This window comes from Drosophila kikkawai, chromosome 2L, assembly GCF_030179895.1.
Source record: "Drosophila kikkawai strain 14028-0561.14 chromosome 2L, DkikHiC1v2, whole genome shotgun sequence".
In the NCBI taxonomy this organism is placed as follows: domain Eukaryota; kingdom Metazoa; phylum Arthropoda; class Insecta; order Diptera; family Drosophilidae; genus Drosophila; species Drosophila kikkawai.
The window spans coordinates 9,829,902-9,851,567 of record NC_091728.1 but is presented as its reverse complement, the minus strand read 5'-3'; the positions used below and the strand labels follow the sequence as shown (position 1 = coordinate 9,851,567).

Below are 21,666 nucleotides of genomic sequence, written 5' to 3'. Positions count from 1 at the left end.
ATATTGTTTGCAGAGCGTAAGCAAGATTAGATATGAGGACAGACTTCTATGACCCGCTGCCAAACAGCCAAGATTCAGGCTAAAAGATAAACTTAAGTCATATAAGCTTAAGTGACGTGCGCGACATATTTCTTTATGGGTTTCCGGATCTCATCGTTGCCAGCCGGATGAGTAATCCTGTGCTGTTCTATACCGCGAAGTGTATATATATTTTAAGGCATACTTTTGAGAGAAGACTTTGTATTAAACTAATACTAAAATTAGTTTAAAAAATAAAATTACATTAAATGCTTAAATAAAACCCAAGAATTTTGCAATTAAATGAGGTTTTTTTATTGCATATCTAATGAGTGCCTTAGGACGAGGTAAAACTAATTAACTAATTACAAGCGTAAAACTAGGAGTCGTTGCAAGTTGTAAGTACTCGAGCATTTCAGATGTGCGTGGCAATGTGGCCGTTGGTCACCGCCGAACCTTTGGCCACTCCGCCATCGTCCACGTAGCCCAGTTCCCGTTGCACCGCCGAAGGGCGTCGGTTCCGCGTTTCCGGCAGAAGGGGCAGCGAAATCAAGCCCACGAATATAGAGGCGCCAGCAAAGACCCACAGGTACAGTACCAATCCGGGGGCGATAGTGGCTTTTACAGCGTTGAAAGCCTGAAAGCATGCCGCACTTGAATAGTATTATTTCCTAGAGAATAAGTACTAAGCACTTACCTCTATCATGCCAAAGAGCAGCAGCCAGGAGAAGGCAGATGCCAGGGAATACAGTAAGTCATGCAGCTGAAGAGGTAAAATAATGAGGGATTCCCAGAATAAACTTTGAAGATGCCTTTCTTGACTCAACTTACCTTAGTTGGCAACACTTCGCTGCTAACCACAGCGGCCAATGGATAAAGGCCAAAGCTAACGAAGGCGAGCTGGCAAGCCAAAAGGATAATGGGAAGGTATCGATCCGTCCAACTTCCCAGAAGCCACGAGCTGCCATAAGTTTTGAAAAATGCCAGCATTACAACAGCTCCGGCAGAGAGCAGCGAGGAGAGGCACAGGAGGAGCTGCAAGTGATTAGCAAAGCAATTAAGTATCAGCACTGAGAAATACTTATCTGAGATAAGTATTACCGACCTCCTAATTTACTTTTAGGTAATTCAAAAAAGCTTCAGTAATATTTGGTAAAGCACTCACCTTGCGCGGTAAATGGGGACCGAGGATGCGGGCGAACAGGGCTCCAAAGCATTGGGCGCTGGCCAAAACGACATAATTGGTTTCCGTGGAGTATCCAGTGCGTCCCAAGAAATCCGAGGCGTAATTTAACTCAACAAAGACACCGCTCAACTTGGCGCAGACTGTCAGCAGGAAGCTGACAAACGTCAGCCTCACTATATAGCTCTGCGACATGGGCGTGGAGCCGACATTCTTATCCTTGCTGTGAAGCTCGGCCTTGAATTCGGCCAGTTCGCTGAGGTACTCCGGTTTCTCGCGATCGTCAATGTCCCTGATACCGCGATACCAGCGCAGGGACTTCTCCAAACACGGAATATTGTTCTTTCGCAGATAGTAATGCGGACTCTCCTGGACAAAGGGGAAGGTCATTGTGAAGACAAAGGACGCCGCACAGCCCACAATGTTGACCAGGTCGTAGGGCACATAAAAGCCAAGAACAAAGCCCGCCAGAATGCCCAGAGTGCGCCACAGTTCGATGGTAAATGTCAGTCGGGCGGCCTTTTCGCGTGTTTCCGCAATTTCGTTGATAAAAATGGGCAGGACGACAAAGGAGGCGCCCGCAGCCACGCCCGCAAACAGACGGGAGGCGTAGATATGAATGATGTCGTAGCCAAAGTGGATGCAGAACCAGCCTGTCTGCAAATAGAGATTAAATAAGTATTTAAAGGAATTTTAAAGTAACTTATTTAAATTAATTGTATTTCCATGGTTCATTTAGCTCTTTGAATTGAATTCTTCAATTATAATAAATCATAGAGGCAATAAATAAATCATTATAAATTCATCAAAGATTTCTAAAAACACGCTAAATAAATCAGTTATTAAATCAGTTTTTTTTTACCCTTGCAGGGTATTATAATTTCAGTCAGAAGTTTGTAACGCAGTGAAGGAGACGTTTCCGACCCTATAAAGTATATATATTCTTGATCAGCATCAACAGGGGAATCTTTCTAGATATGTCTGGAAGAAATCGATTTTTTGGCCATTTTTGCAAAATTTTATAAGGGGTTACATCATTAAAATTTTTGATTTCGATAAAAATTTGAATTTTCAAAATTTTTAAAGGAAGTAAGCAGGTTTATTAACTGTAGAAAATCGTGCACAGAACAGTTTTCCGATTTAAAATTAATGCTCTTTTGGCCGAGTTATGATATTTTTAATTTATAAAAAAAATCAAGAAGTTTCTTAATATAAAAAAATCAGATTTTATAAGACAAAATAATATTTTTCACAGTCAAGGAATCATTTCCGACCCCATAAACCATATATATTCTTGATCAGCATTAACATGCGAATCTTTCTAGACATGTCCGGAAGAAATCGATTTTTGGCCATTTTTGAGAAATTTGATAAGGGGTTACATCATTAAAATTAGCAAAAATGGCCAAACATTTTGATTTCGTAAAATTTTACATTTGGTATGCAGTTTTTTTTAATTAATAAAAACTAACACAAAACTGCTTTCCGAATTGAAATTAATGCATTTTTGGCTTAGCTATGATATATTTTAATTGTTACCTGCAAGGGTATACAAACTTTGGCTGGCCAAAGTTAGCTTTCTATCTTGTTCAATCTGTTATTGTTTGGATAAGCCACAGAAATTCATAACAGCTGAATAATTACTAGAAAATTTTTGAACAAAAACTGCAAATGAATTTGTTTTGTTGGCTTACGATTTGGAGGAGACCAGCGCAGAGCAGCACGGATTTAGGGCCGATTCGCAGGGCCAGAACTCCCGAACACAGAGCTCCAATGGCGGCGCTTAGGAAGAGGTAACCCGTTAGCCATGCTGTACCCGCCGGATCCGTGGCCACATTTAAAGGTGTTTTCGATTCAGACTCATAGAGTGTCATGTGGGCGGGAGTTATGCCAAACATCAGGCCAAAGTTGAAGCAGAGAATATTGCCTGCAAAGGTTGGATATGAGGGAGACAAGAGAGACAAGGAGACAGAACGTTAACATTTAAATCTACCTTCAGCTTATATAATATATTACCTAGAAGATATTTTACATTTTTTATATTATGGATAATCATAAATATTTAAATGTATCTTCAGCTTATACAGAACCTAGAGAATACCTACTCATATCAGATATTTATATTTCAATTTGTTTATGTTATAGATCATCATAAAAATTAAAATCTAACTTATGTATAACCTAAAAGATACCTTATCTTATATATTTATATTGTAAATGTAGTATTTAAATCTATCTTCTGCTTATAAATAACATATAGGACAATGAATAAATCATAAATATTTAAATCTATATTATTATCTTATATATGAATAGCACTAAGATGCAACATAACAAAAATATTGTAATAATAATCATTTAGATTCATTCCATACTCACCTATAGCTGTGGCAATGCTCTGGATGGCCGGGCCACCCACTCGCTTTGGCAGGCACATGATCTGAGCTTATCCTTAATTCCAGTATTTACACAATGAATGGTGCTGACGGCTCCTCGATGGTAGCTCCTCGGTTGAGTGGAATCACCTGCAACTCCCACTGCACTGACCGCTAAACTGAGAATCCGTTAATGGCTGCTGTGGGCTATTTATGGCCGTGGAAGGGGCGCCGCTATCTGGCGCTCGCCTCGGAGATAAGCGACCGGTCCTATGCGCCACCAGTTGAACTCCACGGGCCATTCACGACGACCGGAGACTGTGTCCGGACGTGTTTTCGTATAGTTGGCAGCTTAGATGAGCAATATGCAGGTATATATTTGCCCAACGTGAGCATACAGACCGCGATTCGGTGATAAGATCCGGGGACGTCTGCCTTGGCTGCTACTGGTGTTGATGGCGAAATCTCCGGCGGACAGCGTACTAGGGTGTCTCACGACCGCTGAAAAAGCTTGCGAACGATTTTAATTGAAAGCTGAGAGAGGCAATTAAACGCAATTGAGAATTAATTGAGCATAAAAATGTACAGTGAAGGGCGAAACCCTTAAAGTTCCTGTTAACGCAAAAACAAACAATGTAAGAGAACTTTACACAATGCATGTACATATTTTTTGCAATTAATTAATGATTGCATTTAAAAAAGAGCAGACAACAGGCAACAATGTGTTGTTACATAACGAACCAAAAGAGTCATGTTCTGGAATTAAAACAAATAAACAAATTAATCACGCAGAGTGCACACAATTAAATCTTAAAAACCCGCCAACTGAAAACAATCGATAGCTCATTAATCGAGATCTTACTAATTGAAATGCTGACTGCCATGAAACCCAACGATAACAAAATCAGCTGCTGCTGTTCTTTGCCGGGAACGTTTGTACCAGGAATTCAATTGTACGTTATTTGCGTTTATTACGAAGTTATTTTTAGCACACATGTCCCGCGAGCTGTGGAGCAGGCAATACGCCGCCAACGAAGCGGTTTGGCAGTCGAAGGATGTCCCAAACGCCCGCAGACAGTGCGCTTGGCGCAAACAGAAGCTGCTCCTCGCCCAACAAACCAGGTTCGTGTGTTTTTTACTTGGAAAACAAACCTTTTGTTTATATTTATTCAAAAAGCAGGGACTTCAGTGAAGCCACCAGATACGAAGTGTTGAGGGAACACCAGGATAAAATGCACCAGGATGAGAGCACCGAGCACTTAACATTAGAGCGTCTAAAGCGTTGTCAGCAAATAATAGGAAACAGTCGAAGGTCGACTTCCGGAAGTCGGTATCCGGAACTAAACCTGCCAAAACCAAGTGCATTTGAGCCGATTTGCAGGGGTTTCTACAAAAGCTGTGGACAGACCGAACTAAATACAAAAGACCTGCAGGGCTTCTCGTTCCATGAAAAAGCAGCGCCCACGGAAGCTGAGAGGATTACTGCTGGTGAATGCAGGGCACAGGATGAGCAGACGAGCGCGGAGCCTAGTTGCCTTGGTTTTCGCACAGCACGGGAACAGTATATCCTAAACGAGTTAAAGGTAAATCACAAAGCTCACTTACCTTAGATTTAAAGTCAAGGTTAAGAGTTATTTTGGCAGAAAAATAAGGAGCAGGGCGCAATTCGCAGAACCGCATCTGCAGATGCTGCACCCTCCGAAATGATGAACTTTAGGAAGAAGACGCTGGGTGGCAAGCGTTCCGTCAGCTCCAACTTTGTTTCGCCTGTTGGGCAGACTCAAACAACCACCAATGCGTGAGTAGTGGCCTTCTCCTCAAGAACAAACAATGCATTGCATATTCAATTGTTACTTACATCACAGAAGCAGCGCCAACATTCCTCCGTCCCTGGCCCATCTGGACCCCAAGATGGTTGAGCAAATTCTTGGAGAGAGTATGCATAATTTCAAGAATGTCGGCAAGTAAATCAATGCATTTGTGAATTTTATAGTGGACTACATGTGGTATATGCACTTTGCGTTTTCAGGGTGGGACGATATTGCTGGTCTGGAATCTGCGAAATCCACATTCCTCGAAGCCATTATAATGCCACTGCGACGTCCGGACCTTTTTACGGGCGTGCGCTGTCCACCACGTGGGGTGCTCCTATTTGGTCCACCGGGAACGGGGAAAACCCTAATCGCCAAGAGCATTGCCTCCCAGGCAAAGGCCAAGTTCTTCAGCATTAATCCGTCTAGCCTGACCTCCAAGTGGGTGGGCGAGGCCGAGAAGCTGGTGAAAACATTGTTCGCAGTGGCAGCTGCCCATCAACCAGCGGTCAGTTGGCGGTTTTTACTAGGAAAAAGGACATTTTACCACCTGTCGATTCATTCCAGATAATCTTCATTGACGAGGTGGATTCCCTGCTGTCAAAGCGGTCCGGTAATGAGAACGAAAGCACGCTGCGCCTGAAAAACGAGTTCCTCATTCATCTGGATGGTGCTGCCAGCAATGAGGAGGCTCGCATTTTGGTAATTGGAGCCACAAACCGACCACAGGAACTGGATGAGGCGGTGCGCCGCCGATTTGTACGTCGTTTGTACGTTCCCCTGCCCACAAAGGATGCACGACAGCAAATCATCAAGAAGATTATCAGGCAGGTGAAGCACAACCTTGACCAGTCCGAGGTTGAGCAGCTGGCAGAGCTCACTGAAGGCTATTCCGGTGCGGATGTGGACACTCTTTGTCGCTATGCCTCGATGGCGCCTCTTCGATCGCTAAGTGCCGAGCAGATGGAAGTCATTGAACCAGATCAGGTAATAACTGGGCTGAAAATATATGTATCTGCACTTATTTTATATTTATAACCATTATCCGTTGTAGCTGCCCGCCGTTACAATGGAGGACTTCAACAAGGCACTGCGGGTCATATCGAAAAGTGTCTCGGCGGAGGACTGCCAACAGTTTGTGGCCTGGAATGAAATTTACGGCGTCCGACATTGAAACAGCATGCCATAACTATCCTCTAATTTTATTAATACTTTTCAAAAAGTACGCATAAAACGTTAACAATAAAATTTGATTTTAAACTTGAAACTCACAGCACATTGAAATTACGTTCGTATACAACAGGTGAAGAAGGTTCGGCCTGCAAGGTTTTGTTTTTAATTCCCTTAAATTCTACCATCTATACATTAATCAGAGAAAAATCTAAGGCTAAAATCGATGCTAAAATGTACACTTATTATTAAACACTTTCTGCACAGACGGAGATATTTGTACGTCAAGAACTAGTATATGAAAGCTACACTTAGAACAAAATATATAGCTAAACTCTTATGAATTATCGCTTAGAGAGGTCTGAGTTAGTGAAATTATTCCCTATTCTCGTTGATCGGGGGAAAGACATAGTCATCACTGAGACTATTGATATCAACGTATGCTGTCTTTGGACGAAGCACCTTGTACAGGGCATCGAAGGTGGGCCGCTCCTCGGGGTCCTCTAGCCAGCACTGCAGCATGATGGTGTACACCTGCGGCGTACAGATCTCTGGCCTCTCCAGCCGGTTCCCCGCCAGCAGGAAAGGTATTAGCTCGCCATTGCTAATCGTGGGATACGGCGAGGCGCCCAGGGTGCCAATCTCCCATAGGACCACACCGTACGCCCAGACGTCGCTTTTGCTCGAGTAGACATTGTCGCGAATGGCCTCGATGGACAGCCAGCGAAGAGGAAGCTGATAAACAAATTAAGAAAAATTCAGAAGGAATTACTTAAATGCATAGAAAGAGCTTTGAAAATTTTCATATTAAATATAAGTTAACTCCACTCACCTTTCGCGTCTTCGTATTCGTATATATTCCATGCCTCGACAACCCAAAATCGGATATTTTCAAGGTCTTATCGCTGTCAATCAGTACGTTTCGAGCAGCGAGGTCACTGCAAAGAAAAATGATACATTTTAAAACCCATTATCAGGGCACTTTGAATGTCCCTTTAATTTCCTTACCGATGTGTTATTTCCTGCTCTTCCAGGAATCGCATTCCATTGGCTATTTGCAAAGCGAAATTATGCAACTCTTTGTTGTCCAGGACGTGCTCAAATGACACCTCCTCCTCAACAATGCTGTAGGTGGCTGAAATTAATGAAGATCGAATTTAAAACCACGCATTTAATTAACTTAACCGGGTACACACTTTCGGCAAACTCTCGACGCGATGGCTGCGACGAACCACAGCCATTTGTGGAAATTGAATTAGAGTCTCCTGTGGATTGCACATCAAGGGTCTGGTTGGAGGCCTTTAATTCGATATAGTTCACGCTGGACACTTTGGGAGAGGACGTGCTATTGGCCGAGATGGGCCTGCAGCTGGTGTAGTTGGCATTTCGCAGCTTTAACTTGCCGGCCTCCTTGCGCAACGAGCGCAGATAAGTTTGCTGTTATATTTGATATATACAGAAATATATAACATGTATTCCAACGAATAATTATATTAGATTTACCAAGTTTCCCTGACCCACATATTCCATGATCATCAGGTAAGGTGGCTTGATGGTGCAGCAACCCAGGAAGCACACCACATTGTGGTGCGTGCCCACACCCTTGAGCATCTCGATCTCGGACAGGAATTCAGCCACCTCATCAGCCTTAGGATTGGCTATAAATACAAACACACACTATCACTAACTATTCTTACCAATGACATGTCTTGAGGACTCACGCTTCAGCTGCTTCACGGCCACAATGGTAGTGCCCCTCATCCGGCGCAAATTAATGGCGGTGGCCTCGTGGACACGGCCAAAAGCCCCTTCGCCCAGAAGGCGCCCTATTTGGATGGCGGAGTGGGGCACCTCAAATATGTCTGCCAGTCCCAGGACATGTGACTTCTGCAGGAGGATTTTGGTGAAGGGTAAGTTAGGTAACGGTCTGGTATTTAACTCTTTTGCTTACAAAACAATGAATTTAGTTTTCCGAATGGGAATAAAATTGAAAAAAACTTTAATTGGCCCACAAAATAGAAATATAAAATTATATATTCAAAGTCTGTATGATGCGGATATATTAGATATTTTTAATGGACAAAAAATCAAATAATTTCCAATGAATTATTGCGAATAATTTGTTATTAAAACTAACTAAGATCTTACCTTCACATCAAATATTGAAAAACATATATTTGGACAGACCATATTTTTAGATTTTTTAAAATAAATATTAAGTGAAAAACTTACCTCGACATACTTGTCCACATAGTTCACATTATCTTCCATCCTGCAATTAGGAAATACCCTAAGGGTAAGCATAATTTCAAAGGTATTTTCATTCAAACTTACTCGATGGCAGAGGAGGCGAAGGTCTGGATGTATATCTGCTCCTGCATTTGCAGCTTGGCATTCGTCCTTACCCGGCGGCACCGCAGCAGCAGCATAATCAGGCCGGCCAGGATGATGGCTATAAGCATGCCACTCATGACCATAATGGAGTTGCTCTGCATACAAAAAGAAAAAAAAAAAAGACACCATTAAAAAAATATAAAAACATATGAGTTAAGGCCAATTACCACAGTATCTCCCTCGGTCAGCAGAATGGGATTCGCAGGAACTGTATTTATAAAGGATTAAAAATATCTATAGGTAAAGGGAATTCCAAAATTTCACTCACCTGGCACCTTGGCCACACTGCGCGGTCCCTCGCAACCCGCAGGATCAATGATCACGGCCTGCAGGCTCAGAGAGGCTTTCTCTTTAAGCTGGGTGCTCAAACCAAGTTTCATGCTGCCCTCGAAGCCCTTTGGTGTGGCCTTAAAGCCCAGTTCGCTTAATTTGTAAGCACGGGTCAAAAGGTGCTTCAATACTCCGCCCCAGGGTAGCGAGGGGTTGGTTTCCTCGTTAATTCTGCAAGTTTAGTGGTAGTTGACATTAAATGTTTTGCTGAAATCTTCCTTTCTAAGCTATTAACTTATTTGCTGTGTTCTTGTTCAGTACATTAGCGTTTTGCATGAAGGACATAAATGGCAGATATTCAATGGGAAAATGGAAAAGTTTATTATGAAACGAATTTTAATGGGAATTCTCCTTTTGTAGAAGAACTTGCTCCAATGTGTGGGAATTATGAGAAATTTGTAAAGGAAAGTAACAAGTACGTATGTATGTATGTGCATATTTCAGATATATAACGAAAATGCATGAATTTTAGTTGGTAAAGCCGGGGAAAAGCGTTCGTAAATAGGAAAACTGCATTTAATGCACTACCATTGACTTGGAGCTGGAGCTGGAATGTTTCTCAGTAATGGAAATCCCAATAAATCCCAGGAATTACTCACTTCAACTGCATTTTGTAGGTCCCCAGTGTGTCGTGTAGGCGGGACTCCTGCTCCTTTCGCAATTGCTCACTGGCAAGTATCGAGATGCTGATGCTAATGGTGTCGTTGCTAAGCATTTTTCCCATGGCCAGGACCCTTGGCGGTGTGGGCGCAAACTGGCAGGAACACTTTCCCTCCAGGCACTCTATGGGATTGTTAGACAATTGTTAATTAAGAGGTCGAGATTCGATTGCCCAATATCCATTACAAAGTAGTTTTGTATTATTACACTTTCTGAGAGTATATTTTAAAGTAATACTTGAATTCAATATCAAACTTACGTGGGACAAAGACGCGGGCGGAGCGGCGGACCATCGCGTTGGATGTCTCCACAGTGACCTTGTACTGGCATCCAAACATGTAGTTGCAGTCCACCGATTCCACATTCAGGTTGGGATTCAGGGGCAGGTAGACGAAGTTGGGTGCCGCGGGCTTGCGCTTGATGCCGTACTCGCTGCAGGGAGCATCCGGACACCTGGTGTTGTTCAACGCGCTGACAAGTACGTTATAGGAAGTGCCTGGAAGAACCGGATGTTTGCAAGTAAATTAAATATTTCAATTTATAATAAATTTAAGCAGGAAAAGTAAAAAGGTTACGCTGAACCTATGGACTCCTTAGACTTGCAGTGCTTACTGAGCCTAACCCTGAGGTAATGGGTAACTTTCTATCCGTGCTCACCTTCGGGTAGGTTGTCCTGCCAACGCACCTGCAGTCGTGGAATCTTTTCCATGTAGAGTGTTACATTGGTGCTCACTTCCGTAATCTCTCCATTGGGTGTGGGCTGTAAGGTGCAAGGAAATCTGATCAAATCTGATTTGTACACTTCAAAAACAGAGATTTCCTCAAACTACAAGTTTTTAAATTTATTCTGCGACTCAAATTTATAGAAATGAAATATTCCAAAAGGAAATGGGTTTTTTATACTTGGCCTTAAGTAGCATTGCTAACTGATAATTTAATCTCTGAACTAATTAACCTTTAATTAAAAAAATGAAGTACTCAATACGATTTTTTTATTTAAGTGTACTCACATTATTCCTCATCCTGGTAACGGATTCCAGGCTCTTGCTCGTTGCATTCCCGCCGCCTGATCCTGGTATGCTTGTTACGTACCGATGTGTATTTATCTGCTCTCCCAATTCCGTTCCGTTGCCCAAGGATACCACAGTTGGAATTATAATGGTTGTACTGTTTACCCAACTCTGGGGCCCCAAAGAATCGGAAGCCCCCGCCAGCAGGATGAGCCCTGCAAGGACGACTATCCTACTGCCAATGCTGTTCGGGTTCTGCATTCTGATGGCTGTACCTCCACATATTTGAATGCGTTATCTAAAATACACAGCAACCAAAAATGTTAAGCCTTTAAAAACAAACCATTTAAATAAGGAATCTATTGATAAAAAATACAAATGTTTACAAAAATTTTTAAATGAAATTAATAAGCTAGAACTGTGAATTTTCTCACAGGTATTTCCTGAAATTGTGGCAGTTCTATATATATTTCTCTGCTTGTATGGAAAATTACGGTGACAAGATGAGGGAGTGCTTGACACCGTCAATGCTCCTCATAGACACATTTAAATTGTGACCTCAATTCTGAAATTGAATACCAATTATGTCACCTAATATCACCACAAATATGCTCAAGCTGGCACGTGGAAATGGTGAGACCACTTGGATATTATGGAATTTAATTAGTGGTTGCCGTCAAAAGGTTCCTTCTTACCCTGTTATTGTATTTATAATGTACAAAAAATAATACTAATATTTGCATAAACAACTATAGTGGTATTTCAAAGTCAAGGCTAGTGAGTTTAAAAAAAATGAGAAAAACAAAAACGTTACATAGGCAAGGAAAGCTTTCAAGTTTACTGCACTTAAAGTGAGTTTGTTGACAAATAAAGGGGTACTGCGAAACACACTTAAGAGCTGGTTGTCCACTGAACAAATATACATATATGTGTGTGTTCATACGAATGTATATTGTGAGTATATAGACTGAGGTATTGGAGCGGCAAAGGCTCTCATTACTATCGGCATTTACGGAAAATCATCACCATCGTTACCACATCCTACTTATTAATAAAGAGATTGAATTGCTTATTAACAATCCTAATTATGTGAATATTGAATTCTATGAAATGCATTGGGCCTGTTGCCTAAATTCAACAATTGATAATAATTATTTCTATCAATCCTGTAGAACATTTGCTGTATACCAAGGCTTACCACAAACTTGTGGTGGCATTCCGAATGCAAAATATAGATGTAAAGTGTGGGGGGAGCTTTTCTTCCCTACTCGCTCTGAGGACCCTTTTGTGGAAGACCTACACGTGGCAGGCGCATTGCCATTGACGACCACACATGCGCTTTTCGCAGGTATTAAGTCGAGGACTTGTAAATTATAAGTCCGGGAGCTAATTGTTGACATCGCATTAGCAACAGGTGGGGCAGACTGGGCCATAAATCAAGCCCTGTCAGCGCTCCACTTTTATTAGGCGCTCCTCCCGCGGCTTCTGTTTCCAAGTGTTTTGTTTTGGTTTAATGCCCACCCCCGCTAGAGAAACACGGTCTGGGAAGTACTAACTATCTAAGATTTATTCAGCATTAGTCATACATGGAGCGACCCTTGGTCTCCTCCAGGCAGACCACCACATAGAAGAGGCACAGTGCGCTGGTGGCTGCGCAGAACCACATGGTGGCCGCCAGGCCCAGATGGAACATCATCAGCGGGAAGGTCTTCAGCGAGGTGAAGGCGAAGAAGCTGAGGCAGCCCAAGCAGAAGCTGGTGGCCACTGCACGGATCTTCTGCGGCAGGATCTCCACCAGCACCACCATTGTCACCGAAATGACGCCCACGTTGGCAATGAAGATGATGAAGGACATCAGGCAGACAGGCAGCCAGGCGGAGAAGGCTGAGAGATCCACTTCCTGCTGCTCCACATAGAAGGCGTACACCCCAAAAGCTGCAGTTCCGATACCACTTCCTGCACAGGACACGATCAGCAGGAGCTTCCGACCGTAGCGATCCACAGCATATATGCTGGCCAGCGTGCCCAGGATCTGAACGGCTCCAATGATGATGGTGTTCGTGTTGGGATCCAGCTGCGTGTTGACCTGGTCGAAGATGTTCGACATGTAGTTGATAAAGGCGAAGGTTCCCGTAAAGATGTTGGCGATCATCAGTATAAGACCCGTGGCCAGGGCCTTCAAGGAGCGCTTGCTCACTGCAAAATGGCGTTATGAGCAAAGTATTAAGCACAAGTGGCAACTTAATTACTGGCAATCCAGTCAGAAATTTCAGTTAATTCACTTACAAAAATCGGCAACAGAAAGCCCTTTATTGTCAGAATCCTTGTTTTGCTGCTGGATGGCCAAAAGCATCTCGTCGAACTGTTTCTGGTACGCCCGCTCCGCCTCTTTGGAAACATTGGGCCCATCGCACCGCCTGTAGAACCTCAAGGATCTCTGGGCCTCCTCCACCCGTTGCCATCGAATCAGTTGCTGGGGAGGCTCCGGGAAGCGGGTGGCCAGGAATACATACAGCACTGGCAGGCCCACCACGGCACAGGGAATAACATGGTAGGGAATGTGTGAGGAAACGACAAAGCCCACCATGATGCCAGTGTTCATGGTCAGCGTGAAAAACGAACACAGGCGTCCACGAATGCTGCAAGGGAAAGGGGGTAGCCCAAATGGGGATTTGATAAGGCTTCGTTAGCTACGACTGCTCTCGAAACAGAGATATTGATTTCGTTTATGACAATCCATTAAATACGCTTGAGAAGGAATCTCTAGCGCAGTGAGATAGAAATCATTGTACACGAAGTTAGTTAACTGAAGTCATTTTTCGTTCGGTGCCAGTACTCTGATTCATTGGGTACAACATGGAAAGCTTTTCTGCTCGATTTCCCTACCAAACCCCCGCACTCACCTGTTGTCGGCGATTTCGCCAATGAAAATGGGTAGCACAACGAACATGCCACCGCCAGTTAAACCTGCACACACCCGTGCCACATACAACCACTCGATGCTCTGGGCGAAGTAAAACATGAACCAAATGCACTGCGGATCAAAAGAAACGGGAGCAAGACATGTTAAGCACTCGTTCAATGGCAAATCCTGCAGAAAAGATGTAAGTTCGGAAAACGCACCGTGTGTGGCACTGCCAGGGCGTATATCGACACCTTTCGACCGAAGCGATTCATCAAGTAGGAGAAGGAGAAGTTGCCGGTGATGCCACCAATGCTTATGACGGCTCCCAGCCAGGAGGCCTGGTCTACGTCAATGTGGAAGGACAAAGGCGTCTCGACGGGGGACAGGAGCTTCGGTAGCATCGGTGAAAGCCATCCCAGAGCGATGCCATGACAAAAGGTTATCAGCGTGGCTACGAGAATACATACATAGAGCAATATTAATCTCAGAATCAACAGCTCAAGAGTTTCATTTGCATAGACACGCGTGAAATTTAATTTTCGGCCGTGTCAACTTTGTGTCAACTGTGGGAATTCGGGTCTGTGGACAGCCTTCCTGGCTAATTCATGACACGAACCCGGGAACCCGAAACTTTCCGCTACCCAGTTGAGCCGTAAATCCGTCTTATCTTTGTCAACATACCGCTCAATGAGACCAGCAGCTGACGGCGGAACTGCCACTGGAAGATGCCCGAATTGAATATGTTGAGGAACATCTTTGGGATTCCTGTGGTGCCTTCTTTCTTCTTTAGAATCCTTGGGCTTAACTAACTAATTCTAGGCTTGATCCTTGAATCTCGGATATCACAGTCGAGTAGGGTAGGAGTTGGTCCTAGGCAGCTTTAAAGCTCTTGCGGGAAAACTTATGGTTCTGGTGTCCTTTTTCCATGCTATGTTCCTCTCGGCTACTCCTTCTTGTAAATGCAAACCGAATAACACTGGCGACTGGCGGCTTGTCCGAAAATGGCTTGTGAAATAGCGGGAGACACTCTTTTTATACGCGATCCGTATCTAAATCTGCGGGTAAACATCTACTATTTCATCTAAGAAACAGCGAACGATTACGCAGTTTCGTGGACAGGCGGTAGCTCCAGATTACGGCTTCGTCTCATCACTTGTCTGAGTGGGCGGGGCCCGGAGCTGTCCGGAGCTGTTGCTTCGTAATACTCGGCAAACACAGCCGTAAATCTCCCAAGCAGGCGCCGCGTCATGACCGCTGGGATCCTCTATTCTCAGTTCAAGTTCATGACTCTTTAAAAACGGAACTAAGCATCGCAGCTGCGAAAACGCGGTTAATTATGTGGAAAAAGATACGTTTCAGTTGTGACGTCAACGGCCTGTCGTCGGGTTTCCTGACCTACCGGCATTTATGGACACACTTAGCACTTCACACCATTTACGTAGTTTGAATAATAAAAACAAGTCGAGTGCAGCGACCATAAAAATGCTCGAAACTCGCAGGAATGGCGTTGTCATGACTTTTCTAGTTTGATAAAAATAAGGCCTACTTTTTGGCGTCATAGGCCTACACAAATGCTCTTTAAATTTCTGGGTATCTGTGATTCTTTCTGGATTCGATGCTTCAATAAGTCCAATGAGCATGGATGCAAATGAGAATTTGTAGATTTAATTTTCAATTAGAATGTTCTCTTAAATCATGAAGTTGTTAAGTTAAAACTAAGAATAGGTATATAAATATATATAATGTCAATAATTCTGCATACAAAAAATATTTCCCCGACCTAGGGTAATTTATGGGCACTCCATAATACCATTTGCGTGATTGCAATAATAAAATGGAACACAACACGCGCACTTTTTAAGCATCAGATAGTGGATAATAGGGGACAGTATTACGATAAGCAAACACTTTGTGCTGATACTGTCAAAAGTTACAATCACGAGTAAACATCAAGAGTTTCAGGTGAGATAAATATATAAATAAATACAAATACTTAAGCCGTTTTCTTCTATTTGTAATGTAGGTTTACAAACAAAGTCTAACTTTCACTGAAGGACACCGAGATAAGCATCGATTGTCCTTTGAACAAACAAATACAGTTAATTCGATTTATTGCAATGACTCACATTGACATGTTTACAAATAGCTCTAGGCTTTAATGTTATTTTCGAACGATTTCGATTTATAGTATGATACCAGCACACAGAAAAAGCCAAGCCCGTAATCACACACACATTCGGTAGATTGCATTTTGAATAGATAACAATCAATCGGCTGGCTTGGCTTTTATGGCCCTGATATAACGATGATGATTTAGGATGGACTTTGCTTTGTCAACAACTCATGATTATGTCTAATTTTTGCCAGCAGTGTTTGCTTGGGATTGAAGTTCTTCTGTTTTGCAGTTAACATATTCGATGTAACCCCAATAAAAATCAAAGAAAATATATTCCAATAAATAATTTTATTGAATTTTGGCCAGCATTCAAGCTCCATAGATTATTAAATATCACGTTCATTTTGACCGAATGACCCACACATTTTTCTGAGCCCCCATATCCACAGAATATCCCACATATTTGACATGCCACATGCCCGACAAGATGACGCATTTCATCAACTTTGGGTGGCAAACTTCGCTCCGATAAGAGGTTGAGAGACGAAAGCTCTGTTTCTTGCTGAATCGTGTGATAAGTCCAAAGAACATTGCAATCAATAAAAGAAGCGTGGAATTTCCAGATATTAGGCGCTTTAAGTAAGGCTAACTGATAGCTTCAGCCTTTTAGCGTGAGGGAGGTGCGTCGCCTTCCTATTCTGTCTCACCGGCTGACACATTAAGCTCGGCAGGTGAAGCCAACCAGGTAGCCAGCCACCAGCCAGGTGGGACCAGACCAAGAGGACGGCTACTCATAAATTAAATGCTTGTGTTTTAATCAACTGATAATTTTTCACAAGTGTCAGGCGTTGCCAACTTAGTGCCAAAGCCAGCAAACAAATTGTTTAAGAACTTCTGAGTTGAGTTTAGTGGCTGAGTATTTACGATTTTAAAAGGTTCTTTTCAGCTAAATAAGCTATATTAGAAATGTACATTTATTTTATATAATTTCTGTTTTCAAAGAGAGGCAAGAAGTTAACAAAGCCAACAGGAGCAACGACTTTAATACCTTATCTGTATAGTTCTAAAAAAACTGGGGGCCATATTCAATGCCGCCAACTCTTTTTTTTTTTTTTTGTACTACCATGAGTCGAAATTTGTGGCTTTTGGATTTTTTTTTGGCGTTGAATTCGGTCGCGTCATTGTACGGCCACTTTTCTAATCGTTATCGCACCTACTCGATTTATTGATAAGTTCAATTTGTTTTCCATTTCACGCCAACTTGAACGAATTGTTTTGGTTTGCCAAATTCGCTGGGAAAAAGAACACACAACTTTAACGAAAAGTATTGTCTGTTGCCGAGGCCAAACTTTTTAAATCGCTTTTATTCTGCTTCCAACGGGTGAAAGTGATAAAGTTTAGGGCCTCTGAGTACTCAGAATCGTCTTCACCAAATAACGAGTTACTAATAACTAATATCGGAATTTCTTTGGTTATTTTTGTAGTAGACTTTGGAAGATAAGCAACAGCCAACAAGCCAAAACAATTTCAAGTGTTAAAATGGACTTTACTCTGCTTGTATATTTATGAACATATGTATATAAGTACATATATCATCACTTATTTATGTAGTCAAAATTTGAAAATTCCCCCTAATTGCAATATCAGCAATAAACCGAAACCAATTAAAATGGCCAGTAGTCAGTGCTGAGGTAGAATTCGGGCCCCTAAAACTTAACAAGAGGTTGGCCAGAGTCCACAGAGGACATTTAATATGTAATATTGGTTTATTTGGTATACAAATATTACAAAAATAATATCTAGTATACATTTTTATTATCCTTTTTATGCTGTTATACTGAAATCTGTTAAGGATTGATTGGCGGATGATAATAATAATCTCTAAACAAATCGTTTTCAATAAATAAATTCTAATAAAGCCGCTAATTCCATTTACATATTAATAGTTTTTAATCTGTATTATAAAACAGAATATGTATTTTTAACAAAATATACAAAAAGATACACATATGCTTCAGAAATGTAAAAAAATGTGGATTTTTCTTTGCTAAAGTAAATAAAATTAAACAGATAAAAGGAACACATGTGTTATTTGTAAAATGTAAATAATATTGTTTACTTACTTCTTAAAGCATATTTAAAAAGAAAATAAATATTTACCAAAAATATTCAAAGACCATGAAATTGAGTTTTAAAAGTACGAAATTAAATCTGCAGCTATACCTTAAATAAACCCAAACTAGGAAAAGTCTGTGCTAGCCCCGAATATTCACATTCAGTGAAACCTGCCAGTAGGCTGAAAGGTTCTTTAAATGTCTATATTAGTATTCAGTCTCTGCGTATGTGATCGTCCATGGACTCGTTTGCGGCAGCCTTTTAAAGCTCTCCAATGTCTATTCCTACTCGTAAAAATAATTGATGAGATACTACCACCGTCGCCATTGTATACATTTTTTTTATGAGTGTGTATTCGTTAGATAACTACAATACAAAAAATAATACAACTTGACAATAACAAAAAAGATAGAGCGCTGAGAGGTATGACGTCTAGCAAACATCTGTGCGAATTTGGAGTTTTTATTTGTCATGGAATGTTAGGCTACACACACATTTTCTTGTGTCCATTGGAATAGTGTTGTATATTATAAAAAACTCTAAGTAATTTAGTCTCCCTAAAAAAGCACATGGATTTTTTGCAATCAGAACCCAACAGCACTGCTGCAAAAGTAATAAATTAAATAAAACGGAATATTGTCCTTTATAGTTTTATGCTGTGATACAAAATCCTCGTAATTTAAGAAAATCTAAGGTAATAAACAACGAAACAACAACAAAGGAAGTAAATTTGTGCTGTAATCCTCTTTAATACTTTTACCTCGGAGCTGGCAGGGCAAAATTAGGGAATTTATGCAATTTATTAAAATTAATTTGCGTGCTCAAAGAGAGGTTAACTTTACTTTGATTTAATGAGCAACATTCGGACTCCCCTCGGGCCTTTTCTTGGCTAAAAATATTTATCAATTGTAGCGCGTGTTTAAGTAGATTAAATGGGGCTACTTAATCATGTGCAGGCTGTTATATATATATGTATATACACACATACTGAACCGAAAAAACCGGCATTGTTTTTCGCTTTGGGCCTTCTATGCTCTCTCAACAATAAATAACAAAACATGCCTTTAAGCTGTAATAAAAAGCCGTGGTGGGGGCAGTCGAGCAGGCAGAGGTGGCCATGCTAAAAGAGTGTGATAATTTTTAGTTCGATAATTAGTGGAGTCACTAAACTGACAAAATATATATAGCGGTATATATACGAGGCACAATCACGAACGCACGGTAAAAATGGCGACACTTTGCTTATCACTTAAAGTGGCCGCTGTCGAGCCGAACAAAAAAAAAGTTGGGAGCTAAAAGTAGAAAAAATAACCGTGGCACAATCTAATAAAAAATTGAAATAACCCAGCGCCCACATCTATCGAAGGGGAGCTGTTCTGCGTCTCTTCAGATACACATGTATGTATCTATGTACATATGCAGAGGGTGGCCAAAAAGGGGGCGTGAGCTGAGGCAATTACCTGGGTGAGGAGACATCAACACCCCATCTAGATTGATCGAAGTCAACTGGAATATCAATTGCGCAGTGCGTGCGGCAATTGAACCGATCATCAATCAGGGCGTAATTCACGAACGATAAAAATAATGCACCGAACAAGAGAAATGTTTAGGGAATTCCGAGAATTCCGCAACACCTACTTGTAGGTACACATATCCCCCGTGAAAGGAACACAGCACCTCGTCGTTATCTAATCGATAGCGTTGAAGCCTCAGGCGGCAGCCTCAAGCCCAGAAGATAAAAGAGATACTTTTGTTCTAGACTCACCGTGGACGGTTCTTTGTGCTCTCCCTCTGGGATTTCTTTGGGATAGCTGCCCGATTGTTGACTTTTCAACCGATGGCGCTGGCCGCGTTCATTTTCAAGTTTTGTTTACACTCCACACTTTCGGGTATTTGTTTTGCCCATCCACGCTGCAGTAAACATTCACACGTTATATTAATTTAAACAAATATCGACGATTGCTCTTCGATGGGATATAGTTTCCACAGCGATCAGCACTTATTCGGGGTGCTCGAAAATAAATACAATTTCCGTTTGCCCACTTACACTTTCATTCAGATAAATTCTGAATAATATTTGTTATTTTGTTTACGTGTTGTTGTTGCCCTTGATGATTTCTTTCACTGACTTTTGATATTCATTGAATTTCATTTCTATGAAATGTTCTTTTCAATTCACTTTCTCACTTTTCTGCTCCTTTCAATTCACTTTCCCACTTTTCACTTCTTGTTTACATATTTACACAAAATTTCCCTTTGTTTGGTTTTCATTGACCGTATTTTATTTCCAATTTAATACAGATTACACGGTATTTATCCTTTATAGCACTTATAGCCCATTGATGTCAACACTCGTTAAATTCACGCGACAATTCCGTTTAGTTTCGCGACGCGCGCCCAAAAATTGGTAATAAAGATGGCCGGCAACGTAACCATTCGGGTCTGAATGCTCTTCGGCAAAAATTGCGTAGCCGACGCGTTGACCGAGACGAGTTGAAGCAACAAGCGTTGGTGCCGGAATGATAACAATTGTTAACTGCCAAGTGTTGCTTCTGCATTTGAGGAGCTTTTACGCAAAAGCTACGCTCCCCTTACCGCTTAGGGGTAGCTAAAGCTCCATCAATGGAACAGTCAGCGTCAGCTAAAAAGGAATAAACTTTATTTAAATAATAAATATTTTGGCATAAACTAAAACTTATGACAAGTTTTGTTTAGTCGGTAAAAGTAACTTTAAGAGGCTTGATCTGAGCCACAAGAAGTGACTTTAAACCACAAATTTTTTATTTCAATTAAAATTTAAAATAATCTCTGTTCTTGAAATCCTTCCAAAAAGTCCTTTAAATGTAGTCAGAGAAATAATTGTAGTCGCAAGATTGTTTTATAAAATCTAAAAATCCTTAGCACACTTTTGGGCATATTACATTTAAGATACTAGAAGTTCTTTAAACAAAGACAGACAAACATTCGAAAATAAAGTTGAAATTTGACCGCCAAAGTCAATTAATGAGTAAAAGCTCACAGGTCTTAACGCGTTTGTGGGATATGTTGCCAGTGTCGCCAGATGTCTAGAAAAAGAAGCGTTTTGATTCAAATTTTTAGCATACGTTGCTCAAAGACCGTGAAATGAATACTCATAGATGGAAATGACTCACAAATAAACCCAACTTTATTCATAAGTTTATAATTTTCTTTTAATCAGTTTTCCTTGTCACTTGCAACATTGATGACGGTCATGAAAACTGGTTTGACTGGTTTTTAAGCTCCTTTGTTTGGCCTCAAAATGGGAATTCGAATTGAAACAAAGGAGGGGAAACCAAAACAAAGGAGTTGTGGCGGAAAAACCTTCCCTTAAAAATACTAGGAAATGAGCAACTCAAAATATTTTTCAAATAAACCTAAAAACACCCTTGCGGCAAAGAGAAGGCGTCGAAATCATAAACAGAACCACAGAAACCTCGGGCCTTGTGCTTTGGGGGGGTTAGCAAAAGACAGCTGATAGCAAACGCTCTCTCGCTGTGCGCGCTCTCTCTCTCTCTCGTATTTCTTGCTATCTTTCTCGCAGACAGCAATGGGGGAGAG

The 21,666-nt window shown here is 41.4% G+C and overlaps 4 protein-coding genes across 7 annotated transcripts; 1 reads left to right on the top strand and 3 right to left on the bottom strand.

Annotated features, from left to right (window-relative positions):
* Positions 1-322: 322 nt before the first annotated feature.
* Positions 323-3,993, bottom strand: LOC108082195 (facilitated trehalose transporter Tret1). Its single transcript, XM_017177517.3, has 6 exons — positions 3,581-3,993; positions 2,896-3,128; positions 1,184-1,858; positions 850-1,053; positions 716-781; positions 323-655 (listed from the first exon to the last, which is right to left on the bottom strand). Exons 1-6 carry the CDS (start codon positions 3,636-3,638, stop codon positions 434-436), a joined length of 1,458 nt encoding a protein of 485 aa, XP_017033006.1. The 5' UTR covers positions 3,639-3,993; the 3' UTR covers positions 323-433.
* A 520-nt stretch (positions 3,994-4,513) lies between these two features.
* Fign (Fidgetin) lies at positions 4,514-6,581 on the top strand. Of its 3 annotated transcripts, none has more exons than XM_017177515.3 (7): positions 4,514-4,698; positions 4,757-5,159; positions 5,220-5,374; positions 5,442-5,536; positions 5,606-5,895; positions 5,955-6,374; positions 6,442-6,581. In XM_017177515.3, the coding sequence occupies exons 1-7, from the start codon at positions 4,571-4,573 to the stop codon at positions 6,559-6,561; spliced, it is 1,611 nt and encodes a 536-aa protein (XP_017033004.1). In that variant the 5' UTR covers positions 4,514-4,570; the 3' UTR covers positions 6,562-6,581. The 3 variants fall into 3 exon arrangements, with proteins under 3 accessions (XP_017033004.1, XP_070140961.1, XP_017033003.1); XM_070284860.1 differs by having other exon boundaries at positions 4,754-5,159; positions 5,445-5,536; XM_017177514.3 differs by having other exon boundaries at positions 4,754-5,159.
* On the bottom strand, positions 6,574-20,589 carry LOC108082192 (fibroblast growth factor receptor 3). Of its 2 annotated transcripts, XM_017177513.2 has the most exons (15): positions 19,853-20,589; positions 10,952-11,249; positions 10,599-10,701; positions 10,201-10,437; positions 9,881-10,064; positions 9,220-9,452; positions 9,119-9,159; positions 8,892-9,046; positions 8,790-8,829; positions 8,279-8,444; positions 8,061-8,215; positions 7,754-7,994; positions 7,566-7,692; positions 7,390-7,495; positions 6,574-7,292 (listed from the first exon to the last, which is right to left on the bottom strand). In XM_017177513.2, exons 2-15 carry the CDS (start codon positions 11,210-11,212, stop codon positions 6,933-6,935), a joined length of 2,409 nt encoding a protein of 802 aa, XP_017033002.1. In that variant the 5' UTR covers positions 11,213-11,249; positions 19,853-20,589; the 3' UTR covers positions 6,574-6,932. The 2 variants fall into 2 exon arrangements, with proteins under 2 accessions (XP_017033002.1, XP_070140953.1); XM_070284852.1 differs by lacking the exons at positions 6,574-7,292; positions 7,390-7,495; positions 7,566-7,692; positions 7,754-7,994 and having other exon boundaries at positions 8,070-8,204; positions 8,255-8,444.
* On the bottom strand, positions 12,501-14,863 carry LOC108082196 (facilitated trehalose transporter Tret1). Its single transcript, XM_017177518.3, has 5 exons — positions 14,538-14,863; positions 14,075-14,307; positions 13,855-13,985; positions 13,238-13,590; positions 12,501-13,147 (listed from the first exon to the last, which is right to left on the bottom strand). Exons 1-5 carry the CDS (start codon positions 14,608-14,610, stop codon positions 12,528-12,530), a joined length of 1,410 nt encoding a protein of 469 aa, XP_017033007.1. The 5' UTR covers positions 14,611-14,863; the 3' UTR covers positions 12,501-12,527.
* Positions 20,590-21,666: the final 1,077 nt, after the last annotated feature.